At 37.8% G+C, this 14,267-nt stretch overlaps 1 protein-coding gene across 2 annotated transcripts in view; it reads left to right on the top strand.

Annotated features, from left to right (window-relative positions):
- DWA1 (DWD (DDB1-binding WD40 protein) hypersensitive to ABA 1) overlaps positions 1-13,498 on the top strand; it is a 38,845-nt gene extending 25,347 nt beyond the window's left edge. The window contains exons 9-13 of one of the 2 annotated variants that reach the window (XR_016174586.1): positions 617-656; positions 845-957; positions 2,228-2,335; positions 11,110-11,216; positions 12,887-12,976. Coding sequence is in view for 1 of the 2 variants with exons in the window: in XM_089163024.1 (XP_089019150.1) it covers positions 617-656; positions 845-957; positions 2,228-2,335; positions 11,100-11,216; positions 12,887-12,976 (468 nt within the window). In the remaining variant the exon portion in view is untranslated. Of the gene's footprint in view, positions 1-616; positions 657-844; positions 958-2,227; positions 2,336-11,099; positions 11,217-12,886 lie in introns of both variants that reach the window. The other variant, XM_089163024.1, reaches the window with a different exon arrangement.
- The last annotated feature ends 769 nt before the right edge of the window (positions 13,499-14,267 follow it).

Genomic DNA, 14,267 nt, shown 5'->3' with positions numbered 1-14,267 from the left:
CATCTTTCTAGAAGTCAATTGGTAACTCAGTTGTATGACAAAGGGTTTGATCCCTAACTAATGAATTTATGGAGGAGTTGAAAGACACAGTTCAGTAAAATTGGGCTCAGTAAGGTGTTGCATTCATGCCTAGGGGAGTTGAACTATTAATGCTGTCGTCTATATTTAGATTTTAGATTTTGTATCCTTGTGGGTTGTCTGAACGGGGATGAAGGAAGTGTCATATTCAATTCTTATGTTCTATGAGGTGATGGTGGAGTAATCTATAACAGGAAAGAAGTAATCTTGCAATTGAGCAAAGAACCTTACCATTCTGTTGAAAGAAAATGGCCTTTTGGTGTCTTTCCTTTATGTGTCTATTGTCCCTAACTTGGAGGTTTTCCTTTGGTCATGCTGTGCAAACCCATTGGTGAACCGGCGATTGGAGTACCTTCTTCGAATCTTAATGATTATCTACCTATGCACCAATGGTTGCTTCAGAATTCATGATCTCTCTCTTCTTCTTTCTTTTCTTTTCTTTTCTTTTTTTTTTTTTTTTTTTTTGGGGGGGGGGGGGATTTTTTAGAGGAGATATTTCAGACAATCCTTTGTTCACATGTTTGGTTTTGGTTTTCAGGTACTGACTGGTTCAGAAGATGGAACAGCACGGATATGGGGTGGGCTTAATCTTTCACATACTGTTATCTTATTGAATACATGATATCTTTTCTCCTTTCTTGTACTTTGTTGGTTTTTTAATGCTTAATATGATGATGAAAATCCAGTTTTTGCCTATAATTCCCCCCACCCCTTAAAAAAAAAAATCATACTTCCGTCGTGGTTACTATGTTGTATGGTGACCTAGACTGCAGAAGTGGAAAATGTATCCAAGTGGTGCATCCTCAGAAGGATAAGAAGTTCAAAGAAGGCTGCCCATGGGTTAGTTGTGTTGCTCTAGATGCAAGCGAAAGCTGGGTGGTAAGACTTTCTGCAAATATAGATTTCCTCTTTATCTTTTTAAATTGAACAGGCATCAGATTTTCTTATTGCAAAAGCTAGCCCATAATGGAAGAAGAGCATAAAGAATTTGTATAATCCTTCTTTTTCTGGGAGGGGGAGTTTTCTTCTCTTAATAAATGAATATCTATTTGATGTTTAGGAATCTTTGAACCTTATATTCTGTGAGTATCTCATGTTTTATTCCAAACAATTCAAAACTGTTATGATTATATCTGTGACATCACCAAATTATAAACCCTGCTTTGTAGTATGTAGATCACCTATTATGGATTGGGTTTTCAATGAACAATATTAGGAGTGTATGTGATTTCAATTGGTCTAAGGCCTGATGTAATACTGCCAAGCTAACTCCAAACTGAGGATATCTGGTGAATCCATCTAGTTGCATGGATCCTTAAGGTTCTCATGATTCAACTTACTGTTGTGGAAAAAGTTGATGTTTTCCTGTCTGTAGTAACCTATACTGCTTTTGGATTGTTATAATTTCTGCCGCTCATTTGGTCTGTGTCAATTTGATGTGGGGGTCGGGGGGCGCTACACGCTTTGGCCGTATGTTTAAAAAATCTGACACTGATGATAGGCCACGGTTGATCCATGTGCATCGCCAAGCTGCAATCCACTGCCATGCAGATGCCACTGATCAGATATTGCAGTTAGGCACTGAATTGATGTTCTAGTTATTTTCATTATTGGCTGTTGTATTTGTCAACCCATGGGGAAGCACCTCTCATTGTGTATAACTAGATAAATTTTCGAAAGGATTAATTGTTCCTTTATTGAGTAGCAGTTTGGACTTTGGAGAAAGATTTGTTGAAACTCATTTTATATGCCTGCTTTTAATCTCCTTCAAGCCGCATGTACCAACTTTGCAATTTCTCTAGATTAGGACTTTGCCTATAACAAAATTGACTCTGTATAGATGGGGCCGAATGAACAGGAAAACCATAAGCTTTTCCCTGGGTCACTACGTAAGCCTAGGGCTAGTGCTTTATCTTAACTAGCCCTGGACCAGGCGGACGGAATAGCATGCAAAAGCTGGTTGGGTTGGAAGTTCCCTGTCTATCTCATATTTCAGACTCTCAAGTATTGATATTGAAAACCAATTTGTCATCATAAGATGAGAGTTTTTCTGAGATATTTAGGTATCAGGAAGTTGTTTATTCAATTTATTTCCTTGAGTACTAACTAGTAATTACTGATGTAAATAAAATATGATTTGTATTTCCAGGCTTGTGGTGGTGGGAGTTTATCTGTCTGGAATCTTCATGCTTGTGAGTTCATTTCAAGGATTGCCACTTCTTCCCCCACTCAAGACATATTATTTGATGATAATCAAGTGAGTGTTTAGAATACCCTTGTAATATTGCTCTTGGTTGAATCAATTTGAATATGCTGTTAAATTATGGGATTATGTTTGTTTGGTTTGAATATTGTATGGTCGTTAGATATAAAATGTTCTTAAACTAGGACTCGATTGAGCACCAGAGGTTGATTGTCAACTTGTAAGACGATTTTCTGATGGCCATTGATGTGAAGAAATCAATTCCTTGCTATCTAGGTTTTATATATTAATTATGTAAGTACTACAGAGAGAAGGGAGGAGAAGGGAGATACAAGACCAGCAGTCCCTCCCAATCTCAGCACCTTAAGAAGCAAATTAAGAAATGTATCTTTATGCAATGATTTTCAGTTGTGTTTGCCTGTGTTCACCAATAATAAGGAACCAAAACAGGACCTAAAGGGTATTGGGAATTTTGTGGTAAGGATTGTGACAAAATGTCATTGTAAATAGCTAAGCAATTTCGCTTAAAAAAAAAACTTTATTTAAATTGTTGTTGTTTACATGGTGTGAGTCCATACATCTGTTTGAAATGCTTGACCACATTCATTCATGGCAAATTCATTATCTCATGACTATAATTCTCAACTTGGTCTACAATTTGGAAGACTTAATGCAGATGTAGCACTGAATTGGCCTATTGTCCTTTGAAATCAACCTAGGGTCAATAGATATAGGTGTTGATCCTTTTGTTTAGTATGTTTGTCTTGTCATAGGCCTATTCTATGGGCCTAAAAGTTTAGTGCCTAGGCTAAGTACGAAAATAGTTTAATTAATTGTTTTAATGAATGTAAATTTTGCCTAACTTAAGGTATAAGGGAAGAATAGTTCCCCCCCCCCCTCCTCTCCCATGTTTTAGGGGCGAACCCGAGCGCAATGGTTGGTGGACCACAGTTGTAGCCTAAGGTCAAGGCATCAAAACAACCTTTCAACAAAAATTGTTTGGGTAAGGCTGCAAAGGAAAATACCCACAAACTCTGCTTGTGCGAAAGCCTTCAGCACCGAGTTCACCCTTTCTTTTAGTTTTTTTCTTGTGCTTTATAAGGTTTTAAGAGACTAAGTCACTCAGCTTCTATTTTCCTAGTTTAAATCAGTTTCTAAGTCCTAATTTCAATAGGACTTCTTATGCAAGGCTATAAATAGTTCCATACATGGTTCAAGAACTAGCTCTCACTAGGGATCTTGATCGAGTTGGCAAGATCTTGGTCAAGATATGGTCTTTTTTGGGCAACTCAATGGCCCATCTCCGTTGGTTTTAGGGTCCAGGTTGGGCTCAAACTTGGTAGTTATAGCCTAATTTAGGCCTTTTGAACACTAGTGGCCTTGGATTTGTGAGAAAACAACTCTAAGTATGAGTTCTAAGTCAACCCTAAGTTTAAATTGAAATGCTGCAAGTTGTGGGAATGCAGGGTTATACTGATATAACATGTCATATAGAACCTTTAAGGCATATAAATGAAAAGCAAGTGTATCAAATAAATCAAATAACTTAAATGTCGTCAAAATTTCATCCATATGAGTATCACAATCCCAGCTCTCAAGAATAGAATAATAAAATTATACAACTATTAGAAGTTTTATATGTCTCATAACTTGTAAGTTCATAAGACAATCATAGAATGATTGATCTTCCTTTGGTGTTGTAGATGTACTAAAAGTAGTTGCATGTAAAATCCAGCTGAAATCTACAAAAAATCTAGCGAAAATTGAGAATTTTGGTGAATATGGCAAGATCTGGGGAGAGATCTATTGAGATATGACGAGATAGGGGGACTCGAGCGAGTTGTGGGAATCTTGCCCTTCATCTCGTCTCGCCCTTATGTCGTCTCACCATTTGAAAAAAGCGAGATATCTCGTGAGATCTCAAACCATGCCCATTGATTAGCTTAAAGGAAGATTTGGAAGAATGAAAATACGTTTCCCTTCAAGCATTTTGTGTGCATTTATTTTAAATTTGTCAATTAGTTTGAGATCCAAGCATTAGGGATTTTGGCTGTCTGCAGACCAAACCCTAGGAAAGTGCTAATTGAAATCAAGCCTAGACACCTACAAGTGGTTGAAGATCAAAGTTCAGCCTTCATTCTCCATCTGAGTATTTTATCCTTTGGCAGCCTACACTCCATTCCCCTTATATCATCCTTTTTTTTAATTTTTCTTTAATTTTCAGACTTTCAAGAGACCCAACATTCAAGGTCAGATCTACACCAATCTAACCATTAGATCTATTTCACACTTTACGTACATCATCCCCCCCCCCCCCCACATCCCTAGTAGCGTTAGATCCCAGTTTGACCCCATTCTAACCTTCTGATTTTAAGATATAAATACTTTCTTGAAATTTTCATAATCCCATAAACCCCCAAAACAAGAAGCCTTATATCCCCCAATTAAGCCATCCAAACCTTACCAAACTTGGGGGATCATATCCCTATATCAATGTGTACATCCCCTCCAAGTTTCAACCCATTCTAATATCCCATAACTCAAGAACCTACCCTGTCCACCCATACACCCCATTATTCTAAATTTCTCCAAAACTAACCCCTTCATCCTTGATACTACTAACAAAATCCATCCTTACTAGCAAAATCATTCCATCACAGACTATATCACAAATAACCCCCATATTTCATGGCCAAGATTTCAAGAAAACCTTTCTTGGTCCCATATAAGTTGGTTCTCTTAAAAGATCTTGGAAGAAGTAGCCCTCATTAAATTGGAGCTACATCGAGTGGTATAAGAGCAAGGTTGATAGACGTCAAATATATTCTCAAGTTCATTATCATAGGTACAGAGTCATAAGAGAATGGCATAATCCTCTTGAGGCATATGATGGCAAAGATGATCCTTGGTGTTTTATAATAGATAGATGATTTAAATGTTTATTTTGATTAAAACAATTCGTCTTAGCGCAGCAAGATCAGGTTTGCATACACTCAACTAGTGTGATAGGTTCGTCAATGGTGGAACACTATAGCAGGAGATATGGTTTATGAAGGCAATGAACCTATTGCCTGGGTAGAGATGAAGATCTGAACAGGATTTTTTCCTTAAAAAAAAAGTACAAAATTTGACGACAACATCAATTAAAATTCTTCCAACAACGATGTCCTCCGAAGGTCCTCCAGAGCTAAAGATAGGAATAGGGAAGGTGCTAGTAGGAATGTCTACACTAGAATTCCTTATAATAGAGAACATGGGTATGATAGTCCTATCTTTGATAGATAGGATAAGGATGAAAGACCCCATATAGAAAGGTACTACGAGTCCACATAACTTTGAGGAGCACATGCAAGCTTTCTTCAATGGAGGTTATGATCAAATAAGCCAAGAGGAATACCTTCCATCTAGATCAGTATCTGCATAAGTTTCAGATTCATATTCCTAGTAGTGGGAATGGAAACAAAGACAAAAACAAGGTGGATGCTAGCTTGGGAAGTCTTGATAACAAGGCAAAAGAAATTAATGCTGTTACAGGAAGACTAAAGGAGCTGGTAGTTGAAGGAATCAACGGAACCTGTGATAAGGAAAAAGAGGCAGCACCTAAAGCTTCAATGGTGGAAATAGAACATGAAGTTAAGCCCACACTGTACATGTAAGAGCTGCTGCCCATGTTTGCCAACGTAATTTCAGGAGCGATTTTTGAAGACAGCAAGGCAAAAACAGTGGCAGACAAAGAGGTGACTCAAGCTGTTGATGAAAAAGTTGCCAAAGCTGATTATGGTGGTACAAAAACTTGCAAAGGCATTAAAGCAGTAGCACCAGCTGGAGATGTGATTAGGAAAGACCCCAAGAGCATGGCTGTTGGCTAAAAAATTCATTGCCTAGGCTAAGTACGAAATTGGTTTAATTAATTACTTTAGTTAATATAAATTTTCCGTAACTTAAGTGTAAGGGAAGACGTCCTAATTTCAGTAGGACTTCTTATGTGAGGCTATAAATAGCCCCCTTCCCCCCATCAATTAGATTAGAGACAGATATGAATGAATGAAAATAAGCTTCCATTCAAGCACTTTGTGTGGGTTTACTAATTAGTTTCAGGATCCAAGCATTAGGAGTTCTGGTTTCATCCCTTAGTTTGAAGATCCAAGCAGTAGGAAGATTCTAAGAAAAATCAAACCTAGACAACTGCGACTAGTTGAAAGATCAAAGTTCAACCTTCATTCTCCATCAGAGTATTCCATCCTTAAGGCTCCATCTAGTTATCTCGCAGCCTATACTCCATTCCCCTTCTCGTATCATCCTTTTTTTCCTTGAATTTTCTTGAATTTTTGAACTTTCCGAAGGCCTAAAATTCAAGGTCAGATCTACACCAATCTAACTGTTAGGTCTATCCCACACTTTTGGTACATCATCCCTCCTCTCCCCCCCCCCCCCCCAATCCCTACTCACGGAAGATCCCAGTTTGACCCTTTCTTGATTGTCCAATTTCAAGGTATAAATATTTTCTTGAATTTTTGTACTCCCTAACCCCTCCCCAACCCCTCCGCCCTCTTCTAGAAAAACAAAAACAAGAACCCTATATCTCCCAATTTAGCCTTCCAAACCTACCAAACTTGGGGGATCATATCGCTATATGATTACCTACATCCCCTCCAAGTTTGAATCCATTCCACTGAGTTTTCATCCCATATCTCAAGAACATGTCTGTCCCACCCATACAACCTGATTATTCTAAATTTCTCCAATCCCCATCATCCTTGATCTACTCCACTCCAATTAATCCAACCAGGGAATTCAGAGAGTCCAACCAAATCCATCCTTCCTAGCAAATCATCCCATCAGCCCATATCACAGATAATCCCCATATCCTATAACCTAGACTTGAAGAAACTCTTTCTTAATCCCGTATTAGTTGTTTCTCTTAAAAGATCTTGCAAGAAGTGGCCCTTACTAGATTGGGTCGGTATCATGACCCATTTGTTGAGATATTGGTTTTTTTGGGGTTGTGTCTGTGTTTTGAGTATTACTTGGTCTGCTGAACTTACTTCTGTCTTGTTTTGTTTAAAATGCAAAGCCACATTATTGATTATTCACTGGCGAATTTATTGAGATATTGGTTTTTTTGGGCTGTGTATATTGTTGTGTATTACTTGGTCTGCTCAACTTACTTCTGTCCTGTTTTGTTTGAAATGTATAGCCACATTTATTCATTGGTGAAGTTATTGTCTTTTGACTCTTATTCTAAAATTGTTCTATGATTTGGCAACCTATTTTGTTTGAAATGTGTAGCCACATTTATTCATTGGTGAAGTTATTGTCTTCTGACTCTTATTCTAAAATTGTTCTATGATTTGGCAACCTATTTTGTTTGGTGTAGCCACATTTATTCCTTGGGAAGTTATTGTCTTCTGACTCTTATTCAAAATTGTTCTATGATTTGGCAACCTATTTTGTTTGAAATGTGTAGCCACATTTATTCATTGGTGAAGCTATTGTCTTCTGACTCTTATTCTAAAATTGTTCTATGATTTGGCAACCTGTTTTGTTTGAAATGTGTAGCCACATTTATTCATTGGTGAAGTTATTATCTTTTGATGCTTATTCTAAAATTGTTCTATGATTTGGCAATCATTTTGTGTTGTTTTGTTATGTGACAGACTATTGTTTTGACTTGGTTGACTGAATTTCTTTCCTGTTTGTCTCCTATCCTATATGGAGAACTGGTGACAATTTTATCACATGACTACTAAATTTTAACAGACATGCTGGCTATGTATGCCTTTTGTAGTCATTGTTTCAATTATTAGGATAGTGATGGTGCCCTTTTGTGAGGAAGGAAGGGGGGACTACGATGTGTAACAAGATGGCTACTTGTATTACGAAGATTGCTAAAGATATCATAGGCAAATTGAATGGAAAACGTGATTCATCTGGGGAGACTTGCTGTTGAGATGATGATGTTGAAGTTACCGTGAAAGCTAGATTTACACATGGAAAATGACTAGGGATGTGGAAGATTTTAAAAAGATACAAAGCTGTTACAAATGAAGCTAAGAAGATCATGGAAAAAGCAGGGGCAGAGAAATATGAGGATCTCTGTAACAATTTTAGTACAAAAGAAAGGGGGGAAATTTATCTATGAATAGCTAAAATGAGTGAAAGGAGAATTAGAGATTTTGATCAAGTTAGGTGCATTAAAAGTGAGTGTGACTCATAACTGAGACACTGATGTGAACCAGGATCTAGGGTTAGGTTCAGCCAGGCTTAGGGGTCTAGGGTTTTGTATTTTCAAGCTTGAAACCTTGCTGTCTTAGTAAAGTCAGAGCTGGAATTTTAGGTTAGGGTTTGGGGAATTTAGAGTTTTATGGAAATTATGGTTTCTAGGGTTAGGGTTTCCTACCAAGCTGCAGAATTCTAGGGTTTTAGATGTGGGGGGGACTGGGATTAGGTTCTAAATTCAAATGGAAAAGGTTTAGGTCAGGGGGATAGGGTTTTAATGGTACTAATAGTAATAGGTTGCTGCACTTTAGGATTTGGAATCTTGGAATTTCCAGAAGTTGCCTTAGGTTTATGAAGAAGAAAAGGTAAGAGGGAAGGGCTGGAATTATAACTAGGGTGAAGGGAAGGTAGGGGATTATGTCATAGGGGAAGGGGGAGGGTTCCTGATGCAAAAACTGCAGGGTTTGGGAAGGGTCAGGAGAAATCTACAATGGAGGGGGAGGGGCTGGGGTGCAGAAACTAGGGTTAAAGGGGTAGTGGAAGCTTGCAGGTAAGACAGAGTAGGGAACAGGGCTGGGGTTGGAGTGGGGCTTGTACTTACTTGAAGAATGCAATAGGGATGCTGGAATACAGAAATTCTGCAGAATTTAATCCTTTTGAAGTTGCTGCAGGCCCCCTCTGAGGAACCCACAGCTTCTCTTTCTTGCCTTCAACACTCAAATCATTATTTTCTCAATCAAATCAACTTACTGATTACAATATTAGAAGGCTTATTTATAGCCTATTGAAAGATATCAAACTTGGACTTTTAACTTACAATTCAATTTAAACTAAATTTAAACTAAAACTCCTAATTGATTAGGACTTTAACTCACACATGGAACCTTCATAGCTTACTCCAGAGGAATCTATTTTGAATTCTAAGAGTAGATATGGATTCCTTGCAAGAAGTAGGACGACCCTAGGGGACTCCTTCGACAACTCTATTCAGAATTCTTCAATAACTAGACAATTAAGGACTCAAGTTCAAAAACAAATATAGATTAGTGTTCCACAAACATACTGAATCCAACTGGATCCTAATTTAGATTCAACGAAAATATGCAAAATTTCCAAAATATCCTTGGTGGTACTAGGGCCATAGGGTTTGGGGGGACAACCCTAGGCCCTATTTCAGCCCTGAATACGGCTAAACATCAGATACCTTTTGATTTTACATTCAATTCCCTATCGGCTTGTGTCAACATGTATGATGTTTTGGCAATAAATAAGGTACCACTAAACCATGAAGGCATTAAGAGAGATTATTTATATAGTAGCTTGAAGGGCGGGCCGGGCAAGATGGAGCTCCCATTGGCGCGGAGGTCGGGGCGAACGCCTCTCGAGAGGGGGGGGGGGGGAGGGGGGGCCTCCCCTCCCCCCCCCCCCGGGGGGGGGGTTCCCCCCGGTCCCCCTTTATTTTATATAGTAGCTTAATAAATGTAGGCACTTCAAGTCATGGTGTCCCAAAAGGTAGAATTGTTCGTTAACTCTCAACACGTCGCACGTGCAAGCATAAACAAATTTTTTTATGCATGTAAAAGAATTTTTAAAGATGAAAGTACTACAACCATGTGGTCCAGACATCCTAATGATATAGCCAAAGAGCATAGGATTATGTGGTTTATTTTAATATGAGTGAAAATTTCTCTCACTCCCCTCTGCTTATATTCTGTTTACTTAAAGTCCCCAATCAAAAGTTTCACCTTTGAATCAAGATGAATCGAGTGTTATTTGAGAATCAGATTGAGACTTCTTCCCCCTATCTCTACTTTTCCCCTTCTTCCTTTTCTTCTGGATCTATTTCTATCTCAGCCCGTGTGAGCAGCCTATTCTGAGACCTGATTATGTATTCCTTTAAAACTTAGGGAAGAATTTGTAGGAAGTCGTATAACCAGCTATGACATATGTATGGGATGCCATGCAGTTAAGAAACATCGCATAGATGATAGATTAATTGAGTGTAGCTGAGATGGATGTGTGATAAAACTACAAAGGATAAAAAGCGAGGAATGATTAAATTGGAGCTGTTATAAGAGTAGCTCCAACGCACGGTAACCTGTGGGAAAAAATCAATGGAGGTGACATGGCTATGTGCAAGTGCAACAGAGATCTACCTGTGAGAAAATCATCAAAGTTAGTATGGCCATATGTGATGGAGATTTTTAGATGCTCCATTATGGAGGATTGGTTTAGTTTGGTTTGTTTGTTTTGAAGCAATTAAAAAGAGTCAGCAGTGGATATAAGATGGCTCAAGAAGAAGCGGTGAGGAAAGACATGCATAGCTTAGGCCTCGTATCACATATAACTTTGAATAGAGCTGACTGTCGGGTAAGGACCTGGTAGCCAGCCCAATTTAGTTGGGGATAAGATTTGAGTTGTTTTTAGAGTAGATGAACTAATTGACATGCCTAGTGAGAAGCTTCATGTTTTGGTAAATTTTTTTCTTATTATGAGAAAGTTTGCATGCTTAAACACCGTTTTCCTGTTTTGTTGCTATATTCTCTTTTATCTTTTCATTGCCCCCAAAGAAGAAAATTTCTCTTTTTTCATTTTTCAGATTTTAGCAGTTGGTGCAGAACCTGTTCTCAGTCGTTTGAACGTCGAAGGGTTGATTCTCTCACAGATACAATGTGCTCCTCCATCGGCATTCTCTATCTCGTTACATCCATCTGGTGTATGGTCCATTTAGCCTTTTGTAGATTATTGCTCTGTTATCTATTTTCCTTTTCATGTGATTCATATTATGTCTTTATTTTCATTTTATTTTTATTTTTATTTTTTAATAAATGCTTTCATTCTATTTTACAATTTATCATTTCATTGCATTTGATGTGCAATTTTACAGTATTTCCAACAGGAGCATAATTCTCTTGATTGATGGGAAGAGCTTTTCAAGCAAGATCCAGCTCGTTTTATGCAATTTTGCAGTATGCACCTGTACATGCAGGATGCCAAGTAATATTACATTGTAATGGTTGAGGAGGGGGTAAGAAAAAAGTATGGAATCCACATATGCTAGTATATAGGGCAAGAAACTGAGCAAGAGCATTGAATCTATGATAGTAATGTAGATTCAATAACCTGTAGGACAGACAGATTACTGGGCTAGACATCAGAGGTCAGAATCACAGTGATACAATCAAACTAACTGGGGCAGAATAAGATGAATCTAGTGGTCCTATCTGGCCAATTACTGGAGGTGGCAAATTGGCAATACAATGGGTTGATCAAATACCTAAAATGTTAGAATCGTCTACAGAGAAAGTTGGGGATAAACAACAGACTCAGTAAATAGAAGGTGATGAATAGAAAATAATAATTAGGTGGACTTGCTGTATATAGCAGTCTAGCTGTTTGAACTTTGATGGATCCCAGAATCAAAGGTACCAGGGATTGACAGGAGCAACATAGGAAAATCTGAAATAATCTGATAGTTACACCTGATATCAAATAATTAGTTTAGTAGATGCTGCTACCATTCAACCCGTCCCAGATACTGACAGTACTTTAGAAAAAAGATTAAAAGCAGTAATAAAGAAGTGCTTGGAAAAAAGATTAAAGGCTGTAATAACAGACTAACAGTTGATTAAATGAACAAACAATCCTGAGGTTGCCAGGATATGAACTACTACAATGTAGAACAGAGGCTCAATGTATTGCTGGACAGACAGAGTGAGATAAAATTAGGCTATGTTGGTAGGGGTCATTCACCTACTATAAAGAAGGTAACCCTCCTATTTTTACCAGGAAACTGCCTCCCCCACCCCCGACAAAAGAAAGAAGAAGAATAAAAAGAAGAAGAATAAATAAATAACCCTATCATCTTACACTGCCTCTCGCAGGCCAGAGCAACCATTGCTAGACAACTGAGCTTTTTCTCATTCACTCAAAGTCTTATGAATGTAGTCTGTTACATTTATGATGCTGGATTGCAATCTTATAAACAGCCAAAGAAGATACTAAAAAAAGAAGAAGAAAGAGAGAACATTAGCTTAGCCTGGTATGGACTACTTTGTAGAAGAAGTCATGTAGAAAAGAAATCTGATTAGTAATTGAAATCCTGTTGATAGTAAATGTAATTAGTAGCTGAAAAATTAGATCTACCAAATATCTCTTAAAACAGAAGTACAAACTAACTGAAAAAACAAATTTTTAAAGACCTTAGGCTTCACATTCATGTAGTCTCACTTCTTTCCAGCATCTATTTCCCAAGATTATTTGACAGAAAGGACAAAAAAAAAAGTCTTGTATATTTTATTATTATTATTTTTTGTTTTTGCTAAGAACGAGGCTTGCACTTAAGCATATTAACATGGAACCGGCCACTGGGGCTTCACTTTTCAGGTTTTAGCAGTTGGAGGATATGGTGGGATAGTTGATGTCATCTCTCAGTTTGGGAGCCATTTGTGCACGTTCCGATGCAAAGGTGTATGATTTCATTGGTCTCTCTGCTGAGCAGCCACAAAAGATAAGCTTTGGACCTTACTTAGTAGATCTATTTATGCTTGTAAAATTTGCAAAGTTTTGAATGAGTATAATCTTTATACATTTTTCTAATTTGGGAAATTCATTGGCTTTCCTTGTCCACGAGGAAATAGTCTGAGATGAATTAAGGGTACCTATATAAAGTGAGCTTCCAAATCCTGATTTTCAAATGGAAATGGTTCAGGCAGAGGGAAAATTTTGGACCTGCAAACACAAAAAGAAAAGAGGGGGAAAACCCAAAATTTTGGTAAGATTGGTTCCGTCTCATGTTACTAATCTTTGCACTGTCGGAAGAAGAAAAAAAAAAGAAGGAAATATCAGTCTGTTTTTCTTTTTCTTTTTAATTGAAGGTACAAACTGGTAATGATTTGGAGTTTTGACTTATGATTAGGGGGATATGACATGTCCTTTCCTTTTCTATTGTTAGAGTTTTATTTTATCTTTCTATACCAACAAAAATAATTAGATAAAATTTTAGAGACACCCCAAATAATTGGCAAAAATCAGACACCCCCACAGTGTGTCAAATTGCCACCCCCCCCCCCCCCCAAAAAAAAAATTCCCCATTAGGAATTTCCGTTAAATCCTTGTTAGATAGTTTCATAATCCCTAAAACTGTCCTTATCTTCTTTTGACCATTTTTGCCCTTAGTAAAATATAGACATGACAACCTTATGACGTGTTCTTCTTTTCACAAGTCAGTATGTTCTTTGAGATCCCAAATTTTTGTGTCTAAACAGCAGAAGAAAACAAACTACCATGAAAACCAGAACCAGCTGCTTCTAACCTATTTCCTTGGCTACTACTGTACTTTCCAACAGGAATTCCACCTTACACAATCAAAACTACAGGCAACCAGCCGCACTAAAAACCACTGGGACAAAGCAGGGCACCACTGTGGAAACCAGAACCAGAGCACCCCGTGAAATCCAATACCAGCTTCTTCTTTCATGTTCACGTGGCTAGTATGGTACTTCCCAGCAGAAATTCCACCTCACACTATCAAAAATACTGACAAAATGCTGCACAAAAACCACTGAAACAAAGCAGACACCACCGTGAAAACCAGAACCAGCTTCTTTCCTGTTTCCATGGCTACTGCAGTACTTCCCAGTAGAAATTCCACCTTACACAATCAAAACTACTTAACTATTCAGCATCCAAAATAGAAAGAAAACCCAATTGAAGATTAAACAAGAAAATGTACTTGAGGCCCCAGGTTGTTTCTTCATAAACTAAT

Source organism: Hakea prostrata, chromosome 7 (genome assembly GCF_041222555.1).
Source record: "Hakea prostrata isolate BN-2017 chromosome 7, UWA_Hpros_2, whole genome shotgun sequence".
NCBI lineage: Eukaryota > Viridiplantae > Streptophyta > Magnoliopsida > Proteales > Proteaceae > Hakea > Hakea prostrata.
The sequence above is the reverse complement of the archived record's forward strand: the minus strand, read 5'-3'. Positions and strand labels throughout refer to the sequence as shown.